The sequence below is a fragment of the Molossus molossus genome, unplaced genomic scaffold, assembly GCF_014108415.1.
Source record: "Molossus molossus isolate mMolMol1 unplaced genomic scaffold, mMolMol1.p scaffold_m16_p_19, whole genome shotgun sequence".
In the NCBI taxonomy this organism is placed as follows: Eukaryota; Metazoa; Chordata; class Mammalia; order Chiroptera; family Molossidae; genus Molossus; species Molossus molossus.
This window is the reverse complement of record NW_023425354.1, coordinates 13049721-13071508: the sequence shown is the minus strand read 5'-3', so window position 1 is coordinate 13071508 and position 21788 is coordinate 13049721. Positions and strand designations below refer to the sequence as shown.

Here is a 21788-nt window from a genome sequence, read left to right as displayed (position 1 = left end):
TTCTACTTCAGGAGCCAATACATGTTGAATATGATTTAGAATAGTGCAGCACATAAGTTATCATTTAGTATTTATAATCATGTTTTGGTTAATCCTTACCTGACAATATTTTTCCCATTGATTTTTTTTTTTTTTCTGTCCTCACCCGAGGACATTTTGTTCAGATAGAGCAGGGGAGAGAGAGAGAGAGAGAGAGAGAAACATCGACATGAAAGGGACACATCGAGTGGCTGCCACCCGCACGACCCAACCAGGGTCGAGGACAAACTGCAACTGAGGTACACGCCCTTAGCAGGAACTGAACCCAGGTCTCTCTGGACCACAGGCTGACGCTCTAACCACTGAGCAAAACTGGCCAGGGCCCCATTGATTTTTTTTCTTTTTTTTTTAAAGAGAGTGGAAGCAGGGGAGAGACAGGGGAAACCTCAATTGGTTGCCTCAGCACACTAGGGATCAAGCCTGTGACCCTTCAGTGAGTGGGCCGATGCTCTAACCACTGTACAACATGGGCCAGGGCAATCATAGTTTTATTCAAATGATAATGGAAGATGAGGGGAAGACTTGAGGGGCCCACTTGCCCAGGAATACACTAGAATGAATACACCCCCAACACTCAAGTTCCCCTTAAAAGGGTATTTTTCATCCAGTACCCTACATTCTTCATGGAAGGGTTGTTGGGGTCTGTTAAACAGCACCAACAGGACATTTCAGCAGTGCTTTAACGAGACCTTCTATCAGGCAGAGGATATCCTCAATGCTCAGGACCACCATGAGAGTTCTGGGTACCCCACCTCACTGTCTTTTCAGATGACTGCGACGTGAGCCAAGGGTAGGGTTGGTACCAAGGAGGCCATAGTAAAACACAGAATCACTCTTTGTCCACACACTGCCTTTTCAGAGGCCTTGGTGGCTCTGCTCACTTCCTCCTGTTTTTTTTCTTCTGCTCCTTCCGTTGCTGTGCTCTCTGGTCTTTCTTCATCCTTGAGTCCACCACTTTGAAATGACCTCTGACTCCAGCTGGTCGGCGCACTTTGCGGCCTACACCTTTTTTTGCTACAACATAGGTGACCTGGCGTTTCTCCTTGCCAAGCCCTGCCTTCTTGTAGAGACTGTAAATGGGAGAAACAGGTTAGAGGCTCTCTGCCACTTTTTAACCTGCATGTACCTTAGTGGATGACCTCCCCCATCACCTTCGAAGCTGTGCCACTTTCTCTCGTTCTGAGATGTCCACCGTGTTCACCACAGCTTCTGCCTTCTTCTTGGTTTGCTCCAGCTTCTTTAGCATCTGTGTGAGGCCCTCAGTCAGGGTGACCTCTGCCCAACCTTCCCCTCATCTCAGGCTGCCCCACTACTTACCCTCCGTTTCTTTCTGGCTTTAGCCTCAGCCACTTTCTTGATGGGACGTGCATTGATTTCCCGCCAGCGTTTCCGGTAATGCTCCACCTCCTTCTTGTCAACAGGCAATTGCCGTATCCTGTGCTGCTTTTCCTCCTGCACAAACCATTCTGGAAGCTCCCCCTCATCCTCGTTAAATGTATACCTAGGTGGAGAGGACATAGCCCTAATAACCACTTCTAGAGGAGAAACCACCACTTAACCCACCCTGGCCAACTTCTCATGATGTTCTGGCCCCTTTACCGGCTGAAGGAGTTATCTATGAGGTCTCTCTTGGCCTTTTTAGAAGAGGCAATAACAGCACCTAAAGCAAGGCCTTCAGGGTCCAATATCCGATGTTTCACTAGAGGAGGAGGAGGAAAGTCCAAGCTCAATTTCCACCCAGAAATTCCCATGGTCTCCTCCCATTCCACTGGGTGCAGACCCACTCTCACCTGGGTCCTCAATAGGCACGACCTCAAACCCATCGTCATCTGACTTAGGCCCACGGCTTCGCTTCTTACCATGGTGTGGTTCCCAACTGTGGAAGAGGAGGACCATGCATGAATGCCCTACCATTCCCCACACCACTCAGACCCACTCCCGTCTCATCTCAACCCCAGTTCCTATTTAAGACTGAGTAACTTTCAGAAATCCTACCATGGGCTGTACTGCGACCACTTAAATCAGAATAGTATTTTTTAAGCTCTTGATCTGCAGCCAAGGTTGAAAACCCCCAACTTAAGAGAAATGGTTAGAACCACTGCTTTCTCTCCATCCCTTCAGCTGCAGCCACTCACCTCTCATCCTCCTCACTGCTGCTGCTATCACTGTCTGAGCTGTCATCTCTCTCTCCCCCACTAGAGCCAGCAGCAGCCTCTGTCCCTGATGGAGGCTCTGCCTCCTTAGGGGCCATATCCTGGCACTCAGGTTTTCTCTCCATCTTCAAACCGGAAGGTGGTGGTGGTGGTGGTGGTGGTGGCGGCGGCTGAGACTGCCCCTTCCGACGGCTCTCATACAACAGCTGGGCCTGACTGATCTCCAGAGCCTCATCAGCATCATCCTCAATCCCACTGAAGCCATCCTATGATAGGGGACATCTTCAGCCTTCCTTCTCCAGGGAATGCCAATTCCCTGTCTGTCTTGCACCCCAGCCTCCTACCTTTGAGAACCACAGGCTGGCCTGTTCTTCCTGCAGGACTGCCTTTTCCTCCAATGGCACCAGCAGTGGATTCTCTTCTTCATCCTCCTCTTTATCATCTTCTGCTTTAGCAAATCGTACACTGTAGACCCAAGGAAAGTGGGTGGAGGTCAGTGCCCTGGAGCACTTGCCCTCCCCCTATCCCTCTGGCAATACCTCCTCCTGCACACACCAGCTCCCCAACTTACCGCTTTTGGTCCTTTAGACTCTGAGGTCCTCTGACTCCTGCCAGCTCCTCTGGATCCAGGTCACTATCCAGAGATGAATCGTCATCACCTTCACCATCTGACACATAGATGTCATCTCTTGGCAGGTCGGACAGAAGCATGTCTGCAGCACTCATATCCCCTTGTGTTACCTCTTCTAACACCTAAAGTTTGACAGAAACAGAGACTGGGGTACTTAAAAAGAACATACTGCTTTTTTTCTGTGTCTATTATCTTAGTTTATGCTCAGCAACAATAGGAAATATGCTGTGACACCTATTATCTCCTTTTACAGACAGGGAAGCGTTGAGACTGTCGAAAACATCCCATTCTACACCAGGTCACTCACCTGTCCCACTCAGCTGTCTTGTCTTCAGTGGTGTTGGAAACAGGTTTATGGAAAAGTACCCACAGCCTATGTAGCATCAGATCTTAAAATGTTTTAGTCTAAAACGCTGGTTTTTCTTTTCAAAAAATTATTCTCAAGGTACCTCATCACCTTCTGAGAATAATACAATCTACAAATTTTGTTTCCACTGAATAAAGGAGCCCAGACAACATACATCTTTTTTATTTCTTCCCCAAACCCTACTAGGTAGGTTCTATTATTCTCTTTTACAGATGAGGGAAATGAGGCAAAACATGGGTAAAGTGGTAGTCTGCTCTAGGACCATTATGCTCTCCTGTACGACAAAGATGACCTGGTTTTCCATTCCCACACAAAAGCTTATTTTGCTCGTGATACTGCTTTTATTTTAAAAATCCAATTCCCCAGTATTCAGCAGAAAGCACCATTCAGTAGCCAAGTGCACCAAGGTGCTAACTTGGTCTCAGTGAACTGAGCCACGTTCTTTTCTGAGGGAATCCCTCCATCACTTGTGCTTGTAACCCAGGTACCCTGGCTGCATCTTACTGGAACCTAACTTCTTGCAAGGGTGCCTCTTGGTTCTCTATTCTTATGCTTTATATATAATATACACATATATAACATTCTTATAGTTCTATAAGAACAAATCTGTGTCAATAACACTCACAAATCCTAATTTCATCATGTTAGGTTTATATTCCTTCCTGGTCTTTGAGACACAAGGCTCTTGTTTTTTCCCCCAGTCTCCCCTCACTGAGTCATAGACACAACAATCATGAGCGATGATCATGCAGCACACTTAAGGAAAAGACATTCAATCCCTGCCCCCTTCCAAATACCCAAACAGATCCTCCTATCTCCTCAATCTATGCCAACCTTGCCTCACCTGGTGACCCCGGATAGTGCGCAGGGAAAACATGCCAGTCTCCCCCTCATCTGCGATGGACACCCCGGGAAGATCCATCTTCAGCTCCACACGCTCCCGTTGCTTTCTCTGCTCACGCAGCAGCTTCTTTTTCTTCCTGAGGGGACAGTTTGAGGAATTACACCAGCCCAGCTCTGAAGATTCCCCAACCATTCCTTCATTCTCTTTCCCCATCCCCACACACTGAGGAACTCTTTGGGGAGCCAGGGGGGTTCCCAAAGCTCCTCGCCTGCTCTTAGTACCTCTTTAATTCTGCCACCTCTTGGGCTTTCATCTCTGCCAGGGTCCGGTTCAATTGTTCCTCCTCTTCCTCCTCCTTAGAGAGCTGCTTCTTGGTCCCAGCTGGTGACTCCTCTTCATCACCTTCCTCCTCTTCTCCTGAGCTGAGGCTGACAGAACAGTCCGAGGAGCTTGGTTATTTCCCAGGCACTTCCTGCCAACACACACTTAACACCTACCGTGCTTTAGTTCCCTCTTCACCTGATGTCCAATGCTTTTGCTTGCTCTTTCAGCTTCTTGGCCACATATCGCCGAAGCTTTGTTCTCCAGTTCAGTAGGGACCTGTCCCAGAAATACCATTACAGACCTTACCATCTCCCCTCTTTGTCCCTGCCCCATACTATTTTAGGCCCACACCCCTCATTTCACATTTGAGTCACACATCCTAGGGCTCAAGTCCCCACCAAAAAACTTCTAGCACAGCAGCACCCTGTTCCCAGAGATCAAAGGCCTTTCCCTACCTTTGGGGCTCCTGGCATCTACACCCACCCCCATCACGTACCTAAGCTCTTTGCGCCCCAGCACTTTGATATCCTGACAGCACACCCGTATTTCCTCAGTGGTAGCTGGATGCTGTGCCAACTCTTCATCATCAAGGGTGATCTGTTTGGGAGGAGGGAAAGGAGTTGGGAAATTTTCAGGCCCTCTCTGGGGTTTCCTTATACCCCCCTCAAGTCTGGGGACTCACTTCACTGGCTTTGGAGAGGAAGTCAACAGGGTTGGCAGCTCGGAGGAAGTCAGTGACCGAGGTACGATAATAGAGAGTGAGATCGCCCTCAGGATAGCCTTCAGCCTTAGGGAGGGAAATGAAGAAGGTTGAGCAGTTCCTTCTGGGTGTCTTTAGGACCTACCAGGCCCAATTTCCCCAGAGTTCTAATATCTGAGGGTGGCCACATTCCTCAAACACACCTTTGGTTTCTTCTTAGTCACCAACTCAGTAATAGTCTTGGCCTGAACTTCAACCTCCTTGAAGGCAAATTTGGGGTCAAAGAATTTACTGTCAACCTTGTCAGGAGCCAGGAATCCTAAAATGATGATAGGATTGATGACAGAATACAAAAGAAAGTGTGTTTTGGTAGTTGGGAGATGAGTCAAGAGAAAGAAAGAAGTGATGCCCACCCACCCTGGCAGACTACAAAGATCTCTGCAGATTCATGGCGAGAGGCTTGGGGCTTGGTGGCCTGGACGTGGCGGAACAGCTGCTGGAAGATCCATAGCAGGGGCTGATAGTCACGGGAACGGAAAACCTTCGTGATGAAACAGCCACCACGGGCCAGAAAATCACAAGCCAATCGCAGAGCCATCAGTGTCAAATGGGCTGTGGGAGAGAGAGGGTTAACTGAGGACCAATGCAGCCTGACAGGGTATGCCCACCTCCACCCTCATCTCTGTGCCCCTTGCACCTTGTGAGTAAGCATCATGCACCCAGCTAGCCCCAACATTGGGGGCTCCATCATTGAGCACAACATCAACTTTCCAGGTCTTTAGCTCCTTCCTCAAGGCCTACAAAGAAAGACAGGGATTATAGCAGCAGAAACACAGTAATGGCAACAGATGGAGTCCCCAATTCAGCCATCTGTCCATCCAGTTATTTGCTGAGTGCCCATCAAAGGCCAAATACTATGCCTGGTACAAGAGATATAATGACAAACAAAAATAACATATCTGTCTTCGTGGAGCTTACAGTCCACTAGTGAGCCCACTGGAAAGGATTTCACTGAAATCCCTGCAACTCCTCCAATTCCAACACCTCATTTCTGACCAAATAAAGGCTGGAACGGGCATGAAGCATATCCTGGGCTTACAGACATCATGCAGACACTGCTGAAAGCATGATGAACAGGAAAAATCTCTTCTTCAGAAGATTTGGGTGGAGAGGCATGGAAATGGATGTTTGCAATATAAATAGGACAGGAAAAGAGAGATTCCTATCACCTGCCTACAGCGTTCTGTTGTGATGTCCTCTTGGAGTGTCACCACATTGGGAAGAGGCTTGATTGGAACCAGGTCCACCCCTGGAAGAAATAAGGTCAGAGTATTCCAAAAGGTTGCCTCAAGCACGAAGAAAGGTAATGTAAAACACTACCTTGTATACCCACCCCTAAAACACCTGGGTGAGCCATCTGTCACTCACCCACAATAAGACTTGATACAGGCATAAACTTGGCAGCCACCTGCAGCCTATGAAAGAAATGTAAAGATTAAAGCACCCAAGACCATTCCTTTCCCTCCCTTGGCAATCAATATAATCGGACTGACCTCCCACCCCCGTGTTAGGAGGAGCCCTGCAAAGCGGCCAGACCATGTCCTATGCAAATTTTCCAAACCTCTTCTCTACGCTGTCTTTCTGGGCAGTAGAGAAATTGAGGCTGTTATTACTGTACCCCTCTCTCCCCTAATGCAATTCTCAGTCATCTCAGGCCGGAAGGAACCCAGAAACCAGCCGTCGGGAGAGACAGGTACCGGTTACTACGCACCATCCCCCTGGAGCAGCACACAGGTCCAGCAAGGCTCGGGCTTTCTGCAGGAATTGAAAGCGACGATTCAGCTGAATCAGCTTGAAAGCTGAGCGGGAACGATAACCTGAGGGCGTCGACAAAATAATCAAGTCCACGAAGTGCTTTCCCAGCGGGATTTCTGCGGCCTCACAACCCCACTACTTCTGCGTGAGAAACTCAATATTCGGAAGGGGGGGCGAACCCTGACTTACCGGTCTCCTTCGCCAAGTGATAGAACTTGTCCCGCCGGCTCTTCCCGACTTTGCCCTTCTTGCCCATGGCGGAACGGGAGAGTCACTCAACCTAGGGAGAAAGAACTGAAGGTCTCGCCAAGCACCAGACTCCGCTTTCCGTAGCAACCACACTCATCGCCGGGCCCTACGCCACTCACCGCCGCTCCCACCACTCCTGAAGTGGCACATGGAGGCAGCAAATGTACTTCCGCTTCCGCTTGCGTCACCATTTTCCGTCATTTGGAGCGTGGCCACACAAAAAATCTTTATACTCTGTAGCCAGGTTTTATAAGTTGTAGGCTGGGACTAAGAGAACCAAGAACGGACTTCTAGAAACATTTAGGAGTTTTGTGCCCTTCGAAGCTCCTGAGCTCGCGTAGCGGCCCCCACCCCCCCATCACGGCCCCTGTTATTTGTTATCCTCTTTACGCACACCCCACCCATTGACCCGGAACTCTTCTCTGCCCGGGGCTTCGGGCTCCGAGTCCCAGCTTCTGCGCCTGCGCGCCGAGGCCGCTCGGCTGCAGCCGGTCTCCGCGACAGAGGGAAGATGGCGGTTGATGGACCAGAGCAGGTATGGAGGCGGCGGCGGCGGCTGGGCAGGGGCCGGGCCTGGATGTGGAGCCGGCGTGATCCGAGGTGGGCCGCCGGCTGGGGCAAGAGGGTCGGGAGGGTCGGGTGGGTGGACCAGTTTAAATTAGGCCCTGTCTGGGGCCGGATCTGCTGTGTCAGCGCCGCCCCTTTGGGTCAGGGCAGGGCCGGGAGAGGAGTCAGTGGAGGCGGAGTGAGGGGAGCGATGGGAGCGGGAACGGGAACCGGCTCGTTCGCGAGTCTCAGGAGACGGGAAACTCATCCCTCCTGGATCCGCCTGTGGTAATAACACCTCGGGTCTGTGTAACGCCCAACTCGGTCTCAAGCTCTCCCGTGCGTGTCGTCTCTTGATGGTTCTGAAAGTCGGGTGAGGTAGGCGACGTTCTCGTTTTGCTTTTAGTTTAGTCATGGGGAAATGGAGGGTCCCGAAGAAGTGCAGTAAGGGATTAGAACCCAAATCTTAAACTTCCACCCAAGCTGGAGGTGGCTTGAACGTTCAGCCTGTTGTTGAATAGTAACATTGTGTCTTCAGATGGAGCTGGAAGAGGGGAAGGCAGGCAGTGGACTCCGCCAGTATTATCTCTCAAAGATCGAAGAACTCCAGGTGAGGACGGACTCCAGAGGTTCAGACGGAGCTAGGACGGGGATGAGGATTGACGGAAGTGTCTACAAATCCATAACATTCCAGTGGGGCTCAGTGGGGGAAGTAATAAACAGAAAAGGCCATTCCTTTTGGAAGAAACTTGGTAGCGAGGGTTTCATTTAAAGGGGCGGCACGGGCTCGGGAGCTGAGGTTAATCAGACCAGTCGAGGCAGGGTGAGAGTGCAAGGGAACTCGGAATTGCATCTGGACAATGCTGATTCCATGCGACTGAGTGAAAAAGAATTGGCAACCCAGTGCTCTAACCTAAAGAGGGAGCAGGGGCCATAGAAATAAGGAAAATAACCAATCCAAATTGAAGGAAGAAAAGCCATAGGGAAAATTTCTGAACTCCATGTACATTTGCAGGTATTGTACATGATTTTTGAAATGCATTTATGTGTGATTTCATTTGTTCTTCCCAACAGTCCTAAAAAGAGGCAGGGTGTAGGTAATGCTATGCCCACTTGCAGTTCGGTAACAGAGCTAGGCCTTTAAAATGGCTTTACCTGGCTGTTAATTGGCAGCAGGAGGGCTAAAACAGGCTTCTGGCTCAAAGATCTTTCCAGTCTAGCATGTTGATATGCCCTCCTGCAAGAAATTAACATAAACCAGATACAACTTTTCTCCACTAGGGTTTGTTATTCCTGGACCAGTGTTAGACAGGTAGCCTTTTGTGGGGGCTGCCCTAAGCTCCAGAGGGACTGTTGGAGGACAGGCCAGGGTCATTAGGAGTATAGTGGAGAACCTGAAACAACATGCAGGTGCCTATGCTCTTCCCTCGCTCAATTTATAACAGCCTGAGGGTCTTGGCCAAGATCTTAACCTCCTACTGTTTTCTGCCCTTTGAAATTTCTTGTCCTCCACAGCTGATTGTGAACGATAAAAGCCAAAATCTCCGGAGGTTGCAGGCACAGAGAAATGAGCTTAATGCAAAAGGTGAGGGGCGGGAGAGAAGGCTGCATGTGGGCATTTGGTCTGAGGGCTGACTGTTCACATCTCCCTGAATCATCTTCACATTGGTGCTTTTGTTTTCTCCCAGTCCAAGGTGATGCTTAGTACTGATAACATAGTTGTTCACACGCACATCTCTCTCCAAGCCCCATTGTAACCCCCTCAAAGACATGACTTTTGACTTTCTTTTTGTGACTTTTCTTTCAAAACTTTAAAATGGTGCTTAGTTCACACATATTGAGTTGTGGGGAAGAGGACACCCAAGAAGCTGGGTGACCACCATGTCTGTTTCCTGTCTAGTTCGCCTATTACGGGAGGAGTTACAGCTGCTGCAGGAACAGGGCTCCTATGTGGGGGAAGTAGTCCGGGCCATGGATAAGAAGAAAGTGTTGGTTAAGGTAAAGGCAACATGACCCCAGGGACCACTGCTGTATTCCCATACCTTTGTGTTTAGCCTTGTGAGGACATCATTCTGTCATGTTATTCTAGGACTGAGGGGTCTCCTTGGGTGAGATTGGTGATTTGCTGGCTGTCAGGAAAAGTCATGAGTCCTGTTTCTTTAGGTACATCCTGAGGGCAAGTTTGTTGTGGATGTGGACAAGAACATCGACATCAATGATGTGAGTGCAGCAGGTGAGGTGGGAGTTTGGGATCAGTTCTCACCACTGCTTCCTGAAAGTCTCTCCCCTCTCCTAGGTGACACCCAACTGCCGGGTGGCTCTAAGAAATGACAGCTACACTCTGCACAAAATCCTGCCCAACAAGGTAGACCCACTGGTATCACTGATGATGGTGGAGAAGGTGCCAGATTCAACTTACGAGATGATTGGTGGACTGGACAAGCAGATCAAGGAGATCAAAGAAGTCATCGAGCTGCCTGTTAAGCATCCTGAACTCTTTGAAGCACTGGGCATTGCTCAGCCCAAGGTGAGAAGCAGGGCTTGTGTGGAAGGTCTGTGCTGTGCCTCTACATCTGTCCTAAGCCAAACTGAGAGCAGTGGTTGGGGGGGAGGGGGGGGAGCTGGCCCTCCCCACTGAAGAGGGCTTCCGGGAGAGCTGCTACTAGGACACTGAGGCGGTTTAGATATGAGCTCCAGAAGGGGCCTTGACATTTATTCTTTTATATCCCTAAGCATCTAGTATGGGATCTAGTGCAGAGAGAGCACTCAGTAAATGTTCACTGAATGAGACGTGGGGCTGGCTTTCTGCCCTGAGGCCTGCCCTTTCTCTCTAGGGAGTGCTACTGTATGGACCCCCAGGCACTGGCAAGACACTCTTGGCCCGGGCTGTGGCGCATCATACAGACTGTACCTTTATTCGTGTCTCTGGTTCTGAATTGGTCCAGAAATTCATCGGGGAAGGTAATTGTGGCTAGAAACATGAAAACCAAGTGGAAGTGGGGGGGTAGAGGTGAGGGTAGGGAACTCATCAACTCCCTTGCCTCGGCGTAGGGGCAAGAATGGTGAGGGAGCTCTTTGTCATGGCACGGGAACATGCTCCGTCTATCATCTTCATGGATGAAATCGACTCCATCGGCTCCTCACGACTGGAGGGGGGTTCTGGAGGGGACAGTGAAGTGCAGCGTACCATGCTGGAGTTGCTCAACCAGCTGGATGGCTTTGAGGCCACCAAGAATATCAAGGTAAGGTGGTGTTGGCTATGGGAGGAGCCAAGGGAAAGCTCTGGGTGAGGTGCAGCTTAGGGAGGGGCCTACCTGGTGCCACACCTCTTACCCCTTCTCCACTCAGGTTATCATGGCTACTAATAGGATCGATATCCTGGACTCAGCATTGCTTCGCCCGGGGCGCATCGACAGAAAAATAGAATTCCCACCTCCTAATGAGGAGGTTTGTGACGGGCATTGCTGGGAATAGCCCTGGCTGTGGGTGTAAGCAGTGTGGTTCAGGCCTTTTCTCGCATCCCTAGGCTCGGCTGGACATTTTGAAGATCCATTCTCGAAAAATGAACCTGACCCGGGGCATCAACCTGAGAAAAATTGCTGAACTCATGCCAGGTGCATCAGGGGCTGAAGTGAAGGTAATTGGCGTGCCCAAGGGAAAGGAAGGACAGAGGCAGGAAGCTCTGGGTTCAAGGGCACGGCAACAACCTGTCTTCCTTTCCCTGCTAAGGGTGTATGCACTGAAGCTGGCATGTATGCCCTGCGGGAGCGGCGAGTCCATGTCACCCAGGAAGACTTTGAGATGGCAGTAGCTAAGGTACAGGTCTCCATCTTTTCTGCCTTTGCTGATGATGGCTCTAGAGCAGTGGGGACAGGGCCTGCTTTCACCCAGTTTGTAACAATGTTTTTTCTCTTTGCAGGTCATGCAGAAGGATAGTGAGAAAAACATGTCCATCAAGAAGCTATGGAAGTGAGGTGGTACTCCTTGTGTGGATCCTTCAAATAAAGCTCTGCAGGACAAGCCCTTCAGTCTGTTCATGAGTGGCCGCACTGTTCAATGACCAGGTCTGGGTACCACCAATAAACAAGGATTTATTTGGAATTTCCAAACCTGCCAGAAGTGGCACTTTCCAAGCCCTAGGCCCACCCTCCTTACCAAGCTCCAAATGGCAATGAGTTCTCCCCACCTTCCCCTGTCCTCTACCAAGCATGCACACCCATACCTCAGGCTATGCCAGAGAACTCAAGAGTCCCCTTCCTCTAGGGGGCTTTACAGCCCTGGGCCCAAGAGCTGGGGTGGCAGCCCTGTGGCATCCCAGGAGATGATGGCGGCCAGAGCCGCTTGCATAGATTGAGGAAAGAAAATAAGGGAGGAGGCACCAAATAGGGCTCCCTGAAAAACCCCAACTTACCCCCTGTACAAAAACGTGGCTCCCACATAGAAGAACCTGCTCCCCAAATAGTGCAAATACCCAAAGTAAAGGAAAAAACCAGCAGCAAGGCTGGGCTGGTAGGAATGGCAAAGAACTTTGGTTTAGAAAGGCTAGGAAGAGTGTGAGCTGTGCCCCTCTTCCTTGCCCAGTTCCCCAGAGCCAGCTAGGGCACTCGCCCCAAGGGGGAGTCTGTAAACAAGCAAAGCCAGTGGCCTTTGGTTCTGAACCTTCTCCCTTACAACGTCAAAGCAAGGCCCCCAGTAGTCCTACTTGGGCCTGTCTGCAGGGGACAGAGGCATCTGTTGTGAACCCAATTAAAGCCAATGCATAAAGTAAGTAATAAGGCTTTGGGGACCAAGCAACAAAGAATCCTATCACTACACTTATGAAACTAAAGCTGGGAAGCAGAGGGTAGCAGGAGACACCCCTCACTCCCCTCCTTATGCTACATGTCTGCAGCCTCAGATGGTCCCTTCCAGGCTGAGGAGGGGATGGTTCCAGGGCTGGGAAGAAAGGAAGGGATCCCTGAGCAGTTAGGTCAGGCGAATTCCCAGCACCTGTTCCAGTTCTTGCCTTCGCTGCTGCACCTAGAGAAGAGAGAGACCAGCAGCTCAGGCCTTTGCTGCTCTACCACAGGAGGGCAAACAGAGCAGTCTCACCTTGGCAAAGATGTGCCTCCTACTACAGGGCAAACAGAGCAGAGTCTCACCTTGGCAAAGATGTGCCTCCCCACTGCTTCCTGGGCCCAGGGCTGGTGGTAGAAAGCAGCTCGTCTCTCCTCCTCAGGATTCCCAATCACGTCAGTGATGATCTGCAAAGAGCCAGGAGGAAAGTGGTAGCACAACTCCCACTCCTGAGCCAATCTGCCCCTGGAACCAAAATAGTGATGGGGGTAAAACCACCCAGAGCTTAAAATGGTCTCAACCCCAGAAAAGGACCACACCTTGAGGTCTCGGCGCTGGGAACGAAGCCATTCCTGGATGAAGTCCTGGGGGTCAGTGCTAAAGCTGAGCATGAAATCTCTCTGGGTCTTGAGCTGGTTGATGGACTCAATGGTCTCATGGATCTGGGGAAGGGGTAGATACATGTGTCAGACTGGCCCCTACCCTCTAGGGGGTCTGTTTCCAGACCTAACCCCAAAGGACTTGGACAGAAATCCCATCCCAAGGTGCTACATGTACAGAAATGCCCAACAGAGCCTGCTCACCCCCATCTTGGGCCCCAGAGGAAGTTGGGGAGGCAGAGGGCGCACCTTGACATCAAGGGAGGCAATCTCCTGCTGATTGGTGGTAGAGGCCAGAAAATTGCTCATCTGGGCCTTGAGTGGGTCATCCACCTCCACATCAATGTCATAACAGGCTGTCTTCTTCTGGTCGTTGGGATCCACACTATAGGCAGCACACAGGAGGGGAAGAGTGAGTACACATCGTTATCTATGCCACCACCTGGGCCAAAGCCTCACACACTTGGGGAGCAAGAAACCAGACCTGCTTCTGCCTGGCTTTAGATCAATCCAAAGGTAAAATGCTCTTGGAAAAGCCTTCCCATCTTACCTAATGACATGGTTGATGACAATGGGGTCTGGATGCTGCAGCAACCCAGCCAGCTTCATGGGAATCTCAGAGAAACGGAGTCGGCCACAACTGAAGATCTGGAGGGAGTACCAAAGATGCCTTTTCAGGGCACAGGAGAAAATGGATCATCCCAGGGCCAGTGTGAAGAATGTGGCTAAGAGCTAGTCCAGTGGAGCTCTGGGCAGCAGGCATGACGGGGGCTGAGACCAGAGGGGGCACGGTGACCTTGCTAACCTGGCGGAAGTAACGGTTGCAGTTGATGTACTCGCGCTCATGCCCATCCTGCAGCTGGTTGTGTTTGATGTACAGCCACAGGGCCTGCATGATGGCAGCCCTTGTCTGTGTGTGCACTCCCAGCAGCCTTGCCAATCTGGGGTCCAACTTGTACTGGGGAGGCTGGGGATGGACAGAAGGAAGTCAGAGGAGGGGTTCTTGTGAAAAACCAAAGCCAAAGAATAGGTCATGGACAGGAAAGGTTTAGAACCTGCCCCTGTCCCCCAGACATTGCCCCAGAGTATTTGTCACCTGATGATCCAGCATGAGCAGGAGGGTGCACTTGACATTCAGGTCTCCAGGCCGTTTCACCTGGAAACCATCTGTCTCTTGGGTGGTGGGCATCCGATGCCACTGGTGGGGAAGAGGGGAGCATAGTTCATCACCAAGGGGGTGAGCATGAACATACACGCCTGGCCGTCCAAGAGGACCAAGGCCATTTCTCTGTCCCCCAGGCACGCCAGCCTGTGCTCATGCCCCAGGTCCACTCTCACCTCCACCAGGTGGTTGTCAGGCCCATACAGTTCCTTGTCTAGCTCAATGACCAGGCTCTTAAAGAATGAAGAGAACTTCCTCTTCTGTTTGCTAGGCTGGGGAGAAAAGGGGGGTGAGATGGGAGTGCTGCTGAGCTCTCAAAGCTAAGCTATGCTAAGCCCCCAAAAGAGGAACATTGTTTCGGCCCTGAAGTTTAGGGGACTAAGGATTCTTAGGCCCTGAAGGAAGCAGGGAAAAGAGACTGGAAGGATGAAAAGGACCCTCTATGAAGTCTGACTATTACCCAACAAAGGATTGTGATTTAAAAAGGGGAACCCCTGCCTGGCCAGTGTGGCTCAGTGGATTGAGCTTGTCCCAAGGACTGAGAGGTCCCGGTTTGATTCTCAATCAGGGCACATGCCCAGGTTGTGGGCCCAATCCCCAGTGGGGGGTGTGCAGGAAGTGGCCGATTGATGTTCTCTCTCATCAATGTTTCTATCTCTCTCTCCTTCCTTCCTCTCTCTTTAAAATCCATAAAGAAAAAAATCAAAAACAACATACTAAAAAAAAGGGAATCCCTTCCTCAAGACACTACTGCCACCTGCAGGAGAACTGTTGTAATAACCAGACAAATCTCCAACCTCTGTGGCTTGGCCCTGTGCCAAGCTTGACCAGGCATACCGCGCTCTCCCTCAGGCAGGACTTCCCCAGAAGGGCCCTAGGGTCTGGCCCCAGACTTTAAATCTACACAGGCCACGTCCTCTCCAGACACCTCCTTCCCCAACTCACATCATCCAGGAGTTTTCCCTCCACTCGGAGTTCCCAGGAAGCCACCTTGTCCCCTGCTGGGGTTCCTCCAGGGGTCCCTGCGGTCCCTGCACTGTCACCTTCCGCCTTGCTGGGACTGAATGTATTGGAAATATAGATCCGCAGCTTTCGTTTTTGCTGAAGAGATAAAGATAACCAGCTAGAGACAGACCAACATGTTAGAAAACAATGATACCCAGTCTTCCCATGTGAACTCATTCAACATCAATACTGAGTGGCAGCTATGGGCCAGCACCTTGTTAGGCATCAGGAATTGGAAGTAGGAAATCCCAGTCTTGGCCTTCAAGGAACTCACAATTTTGTGTGTGTGTGTGGGGGGGACAGATGTGTACTACCTACAGTTGCAACATGGTGGGATCACTGGTGTGGCCAAGGGACACACAGGGTGCTATCGGGCAAATTAGAAGCTTCTGGCTCATATTTTAAATGAAACTCAAACACCCATCCTGGTCCCAAAATATAGCCTTTGACATTCAAAGTATCATTTTTAAAAAGAAATAGAAAAAAAGTAAAAACTTTTCTAGGGATGGGTAAGGAGACAAGAATTACCCGAATTACCCTAATCTACCCTCTAGTCTTGCCTTTCAAACTTATTACCACAATCAACATGACATATTTTAAATCATGACCCAAGCTCCATACACATCTATATAAACATCTGAAACAAAAATGTTATGAAATAACGGTAAGTACTTTACTGTGAAGAATGATCATTTCTACTATTTTATATTTCATGAAAAACATGCAATAAACTGAGTTCCTGCTCCACTAAAGGGCTGCATCTGCAGTGTGAAAACGCCTGCTCTACACATCACAGACCGTTGTTTAGCCCCTGGAAAACTAGGCCAAGGAGAGGCAGGGAGCTTGGGAAGGCCCAGGAGTAGCCAGGGCTGCACACACCGTCAGAGGCTTTTTGATAGCCTCCTGGATCTCCATCCGCTTGCGAGCAATGGTCTGGTCCAGCTTCCGCTCAAAAGCCAAGAGATCCATGTACGCCTGAGACTCTGGGACAAGCTCCCGAATCTGGAGGAAGGGAGAAGGAATTCATCAGCTTGTTTCAGCTGCAACTCTGGCTCTTTTCTCCCGTCCCCATCGCAGGGTTGGGGGAGACTAACTCCATCCATAGCCAGCCAGCCAGCCATTGGGTGGGCCTCCTAGGCTTCCTCCCAACATACTCACTCGCTGAGGTAGAACCTTATCTGCCATCTTCCTCCTCTTTAACCTAGGGAAGACAGAAACCCAATTAAGAGGTCAGTGATCCAAAGGACCTCCCCCTCATCCATCCCTCCAGTCCCCCAAAAGAACGAGGAGTCTTCCTAAGTCACTACAGCTCTTAGGACAGAAGGAAGCCTTCTGTTACCACTAGAGCTGTGCGAGGTAGGGTGGGAGAAACAGGACAGGCTTACCCCCGGCGCTGGGTGGGCATAGGGGGCTGGGCCTGCGGCACAAGCAGGCGTTTTCGGAATGGGTCCATCATGGTGGGTGGCATGCCAGGTCGAAGTGGAGTAGCTGTGCCAAATGGGGAGCCCGCAGTGGGTCCCACCTGCAAGCCAGCCATGGGCATCCGGCTCCCTGGTGACATGCCAGGCCGCTGGGGGAAGTGAGCCAACAGGGGTGTACAGGTCAGTGGCAGGGCCCTATGAGACCCATAGCCCATTCCCTCCATCCCTGTCCTCAGCCAGGTCCAGCCCTGAGCAGCACACCGCAGAGGCCAAGCTGGAGTGCCAGGAACAAAGGGAAGCAGGCGCCTGAGAGCAGAAGTGTAAACCACACCTGCTCCGCCCCTTTCAACCGCCCTGGCAGCTGTGCCAGCGAATGAGGCCTGTGGAGCCAGGGGGTGGGAGGAGAATCCTGCCTGCAGAGGGAAAGGCCTGGGGGAGTTTTCAGGGCCCACTGCCACCTTCCAGCCCCAGCAGGCTCTGCTCCTGCTCCCTGGGACCAGCCAACTTCAAGGCACTCTTAGGTCCTCAGATGGTCCCACCAAGCACTCCCATCCTTCTAGGATGGAGAAGCCCAGCACTGGAGGCTGGGGGGGTTGTCATAGCCAAGCAGTGGGCTGTAGTGTGTGATATGAGCAGGCTGACTGGGCAGAGCCCTTAGACCCACCCCCTGCTGCCAGCCCGGTGGTGTGACTAAGGGGAGAAAGAAGTCCAATGGGCTGGTAGCAGCCCAAGAGGCAGCAGCACCCCAGGTAAGCAAGCTGCAACAGGATGGCCTGGATATGTCTCAGCTGGTGGGGGTGGCCTCAGGCACACTATAGAGACCATCTGGTCACCATATGGCCCCTAATCACAACTCAGAACTGGACTGTTCTCTCACCTCCCTACTGCCCAGCCCCCAACCCCCTATACCAGAAGATCCCAAAAGGGAAGCTGTGGCTCCTGGGAGAAGAGCAGTTGACACCTGGACTCTACCTATGGTCTACACACCACCTGGCTCAACTCAGCCCTAACTATTCCAAACCGGAGAACAGAAGTAAGATTATCCTGGGACACAAGGATCAGAGTCACAGGGTCAGCAGAGGAACCTGAGTGCCAGAAATGGCTTCTTTAGAAGCCTGCAGAAGGCTTTCCCACAGAGGTGCAGCTCCCCAACATTTGTGGGGCCCATCTGGGAGTAACCAACACCCCCTGCCCCCCTTCACCAGGCTGCTGTCTGCAAGGCCCGTTTGGCAGCTCTGCCTCACACACACTGTGTCCCTGGCAGCTTCACAGGGCTGGCCCCAGGGCCCATATTATGCAACCGGCACAACCAGCCAACCAAGCATCCAGGCATCATGGAGATGAGATTCTTCCCCCATCTCTTCATCTAGCACGAAACCCATGTTCTTACCACAGAGGGTCGGATTCTTGACCAGATGCAGAGATGAAGAGAAACATGACCCAAAAGCATGGGAAAGGGAAAAGGAAGAGTAGGGTAGGAAGGAAGCATTTGGGAGAAAGAAGAGTTAACTGGGGGAGGGGAGGGAGGTGTTAGGGGGAGAGAGTTAACTGCTGGCTCTGGGACCTCAGGATTCCTGCCATAAGTCTCTCCTCATCAGGGAGAAATCCATCTAAGCTGTTGAAAGGCAAAAGACAGCCATTTCTTTACCTTAATGAACCATGGCCAGAGATTACAGAAAAAAGTCAGTGTGGCCCAGCTGTAAGCCCAGCCCCCCCAGACATCCCAGATGTGAGTTTTTCCCACCCAGTGCTTGATCTGAAGGGGAGGAACAACTGAGGCAATGAAACTGGCCGAGTGTGGGCTAGGGCCCTGTGGTCCCACGAAGCTATGTGCTAGGGCTTCACAAAACCTCTGCGGCACCACCCCTCCTGGGCAGGTGCTCATGTAACAGGAAGTCCCAAGACAAGGCAGCACAAGCAGGCCTGGAACAGGCCCCTCCCAGACATCTGCTCCAGACTTCCCAGGCGCAGAGCCCCCAGCGCACCCAGGGCCCCTGGCTTCCTACAAGAGGGAGAAGGGGCCCAGGGGAAGGCTGCTTATAGTTCATGATGTCCCAGCTTGGCCCTGCCAAGCTCCACCAGTAACTCATCCTCTTCCAAAAAACAACCCAAGGGTTATAAAAAAGGAAAAAGAATGCAACTCAGAACTCTCAGACTTCCTAACTCCCCACCTGCAACAGGACTAGAAAGGCCTGGCTCAGTGTCCTGAACCCCAGAAGCATGCAGTAAACTCCTCGCCCTGCAGCCTCGCACCAAACCACATCCTAAGTTTTGCTCTATCTCCACTACCCAGGAGCAGGAGGCCGGGCCTGATGCTGCTGCCTCCAGGGCTCCAGAGAGCATTTTCAGCCCTGCCTCAAAGCTGGTGTCCCTGGTGCTCCAGGTGGCTAGGCCTAAGGGCCTCGAAGAAGAGAACATACCCCTCCAGAAGTAAAAAAAAAAAAAAAAAAAAAATTACTTTAAACTCTCTGGAGAGAACCTAGCAATCTGTGTTTTTTTGTTGTTGTTGTTTTCTTTAAGCTCCTCAGCTGTGAGTTTGCTTGACTGATCCACAGCTAGAACCAGTGTCTGGAGGAGTGTGGGTCATCACTTTCCATCTTTCAATAAGCTCCTCTATTGTGCAACTTGGGCCCTGAAATGCCCTAAAATCCTTGCTCTTCCAGCTCACCTCATGCATCCTAACAGACAGGAACCCTTTGCTCCTGAGATCTCAAATCCCTTCTCCTTGAGCATACAATTGGACTTGGTAAGAGGCCAAATATGATCTTCCTTGAACTTAGACAGAAAGAACTGGGTCCTCCCTCTCCCCATTTACCTCTCCTGCCTCTCCCTGAAAGAGGAGGAGGCCATGAAAAGCTAGTAGGATGGGAAGCAGAGATTCAGTGCCTTCCCCACATTCCTCACCCCCTTTCCCACCTAAAGTAGCCCAGGGCTACCCAGCCAGCATGCTCAGCCTTGCCACTGACCCACAAGTTGTTGTGAAATCCAGACTCTCAGGGGCTTTCCCCAAGGCACATTTCCCTTGGGCTGCAAGCTGAGAAAACTGGAGAGGCTCCTATCATTCCCTAGATCCATCCCAGGTCAAAGGCCCATAGGAGGGCCCCCAGGCCAGGTCTCTGCTAGCTGGCCCCAGGACTGGAATGACTGATGGAGGCATCTCTCAGTGACATCTCTGGTGCATGAATCCCCAAGAGGGAGAGCAAGATGAGAAAGACAGACCCCAACTGGAGTCCAGACCAGGTCTGTCTCTGTCAATACCCAGACTCTTTGTTTTTTTAGAAGGAGGAGAGAGAATGTGTAGTAAGAGGAGAAAAATCACTGTTCCCAGTTATGCACCTCTTTAAAAAGTGAGGGCCCAGGGCTCCTGGGGAGACATGCATACCCTATTCTATGAGGATCCACTTCTAGGACCTCTAGCTGGAGACATAAAGAGGGACTAGAGAAAGAAGCCCCAGCTTCCTTCCTTCCCTCAAACTTGCTAGAAGCCAGTGCCAAATGCTGGGCACATGGGCTGGGATATGGCATTGTTAGAACCTAAAGGATAAATAAAAGTGGAGAGGGGACAGGAAAAAGGATGGGCACAATTCCCAAGTATTCTGGGACAATCAGAAACAATGGACTGGGAGACTGATGAATCCCACCAGTAGAGTCAGGCTGAGTTCCTTACACAGGCATGGAGTCTCTGCCTCTCAATGGCCTTTGAAGCTGCAACTTGAGAAGCTCTCTTCAAAGCCAAACCCCAAAGGGATCAGAACAGAACCCTTTGAAGCAACTCTCACAGGCCTCTCCAGCTCCATAACAGCAGGACTCAGCAGAGCCTCTCTGCTTCTCCAAACTAATCAACTCCTGGACACTGCGACACCAGGCAGAAAGCCAGAGTCTGCCCAGAATGGGCCAGACTGTGTCCTCCTTCTTCAGGCCTGGCCACCACCGTGTCTGTCTAACTCAGAGTCATCCGGTGCAAGGACCCTCTAGTGCACAGGGTGGAATCCCCATGCCCTGTTCTCGGCCTCCCCAGCCGGTGGGAGGTGGGAAGTCGGGCCCTTCTTCCTCCTCACTAGCAGCTGGGAGCCATCTCAGACACGCCAGAACTCTGCCAGTTCCCAACAAGAAACAACAGAACAGACTTGGAGTGGGACCAAGGCCAACTGCAGGGTAACCCTGGTTTCTCAGGGAGGGCCCTTATTTCCAAACTTCCCAGGAACTCCCCTACCCTAGGATCTACACCATTTCTCAGCCCACCCGCCCACAACTTACTGGCTTCCACAACTCCTCTCTCAGGTATTCGGAATCCCTGTTCTAAGGAAGCCCCCAGACCCTCACAACTGCTTCAAACGCTCCACCCTCTTACCCTGTCCCCTAAGTCCTCCACCACCACCTGGCCGATTCCGAGGGTCCCTGGCCTGGCCCTCCACATTGTCCCGTGCGTTCCACATGCAGGGTCCCTGTGCCCTCTGTCCAGGAGGTTGTCCAAGAACCCCTCTCCCCCCGTCCCCTGCCACCCGCGTGCTCGCGGCGCCGCCCGCTCACCCGCCCTCCTCACCTGGTACTGCGCCGCGGGGCCCGCGGGGCCCATGGGGCGGAAGGCGGCGGCCCCGGGGCCCCCCACGCCTCCAGCCGGCCCCGGCCCCCTGAGTGCCGGTCCGGGTAGCATGCCGGGTCCGGCTGGCGGAGGCGGCGCTCCCAGAGCCGCGGCAACGGCACCGCCGCCAGGGCTCAGCGGTGGCAGCGGGAACCCGCCCGCGCCACGGCCCGACATCACTCCGTCCCGTCCGGCCGTACAGCGATCCGGACTCCGGACTCCGGGCTCCGCGCCGAGTCCGCTCCGCGATCCGTGCTCCGGGACTTTCCGATCTAAATTCCGGGTTCTGGGGTTTGTTGATCCGGGTTCCGGGATTTCCTAATCCAAGTTCGCGAGTTCCTCACAGACCTGGTTTGGGGCAGGGCCGATCCTGATTCTGGTCCGGCCCGGAAAGTCCTAAATCCGGGATCTGCTACGGGCCGATTTGCCGCCCCCGGCCTCGAGAGGTTTGGCAGCCGGAGTCCAGTTAATCCAGAGGCGGCAACTAACTCCCTGCTCCGTCCAACCCAGCCCTG

The 21788-nt window shown here is 51.9% G+C and overlaps 3 protein-coding genes across 4 annotated transcripts; 1 reads left to right on the top strand and 2 right to left on the bottom strand.

Annotated features, from left to right (window-relative positions):
- Window positions 1-517: 517 nt before the first annotated feature.
- FTSJ3 (FtsJ RNA 2'-O-methyltransferase 3) lies at window positions 518-7299 on the bottom strand. Its single transcript, XM_036267656.1, has 21 exons — window positions 7242-7299; window positions 7063-7153; window positions 6830-6935; window positions 6487-6533; window positions 6288-6367; window positions 5756-5855; window positions 5476-5670; window positions 5262-5377; window positions 5041-5145; window positions 4855-4955; window positions 4554-4634; window positions 4316-4462; window positions 4035-4170; window positions 2764-2945; window positions 2537-2657; window positions 2175-2458; window positions 1830-1915; window positions 1639-1738; window positions 1357-1540; window positions 1191-1285; window positions 518-1109 (listed from the first exon to the last, which is right to left on the bottom strand). The coding sequence occupies exons 2-21, from the start codon at window positions 7127-7129 to the stop codon at window positions 917-919; spliced, it is 2526 nt and encodes an 841-aa protein (XP_036123549.1). The 5' UTR covers window positions 7130-7153; window positions 7242-7299; the 3' UTR covers window positions 518-916.
- A 266-nt stretch (window positions 7300-7565) lies between these two features.
- On the top strand, window positions 7566-11689 carry PSMC5 (proteasome 26S subunit, ATPase 5). 2 transcript variants are annotated; one of them, XM_036267658.1, is made up of 12 exons: window positions 7566-7657; window positions 8207-8278; window positions 9184-9253; window positions 9569-9666; window positions 9832-9888; window positions 9965-10195; window positions 10503-10629; window positions 10720-10910; window positions 11017-11115; window positions 11195-11305; window positions 11398-11484; window positions 11588-11689. In XM_036267658.1, the coding sequence occupies exons 1-12, from the start codon at window positions 7634-7636 to the stop codon at window positions 11639-11641; spliced, it is 1221 nt and encodes a 406-aa protein (XP_036123551.1). In that variant the 5' UTR covers window positions 7566-7633; the 3' UTR covers window positions 11642-11689. The 2 variants fall into 2 exon arrangements, with proteins under 2 accessions (XP_036123551.1, XP_036123552.1); XM_036267659.1 differs by lacking the exon at window positions 7566-7657 and adding an exon at window positions 7873-8046 and having other exon boundaries at window positions 11588-11688.
- Window positions 11690-11745: 56 nt separating this feature from the next.
- On the bottom strand, window positions 11746-21788 carry SMARCD2 (SWI/SNF related, matrix associated, actin dependent regulator of chromatin, subfamily d, member 2). The gene is made up of 13 exons (XM_036267657.1): window positions 21235-21788; window positions 16656-16840; window positions 16429-16471; window positions 16150-16272; window positions 15211-15366; window positions 14442-14537; window positions 14200-14301; window positions 13909-14070; window positions 13654-13751; window positions 13353-13488; window positions 13044-13166; window positions 12810-12911; window positions 11746-12687 (listed from the first exon to the last, which is right to left on the bottom strand). Exons 1-13 carry the CDS (start codon window positions 21448-21450, stop codon window positions 12634-12636), a joined length of 1596 nt encoding a protein of 531 aa, XP_036123550.1. The 5' UTR covers window positions 21451-21788; the 3' UTR covers window positions 11746-12633.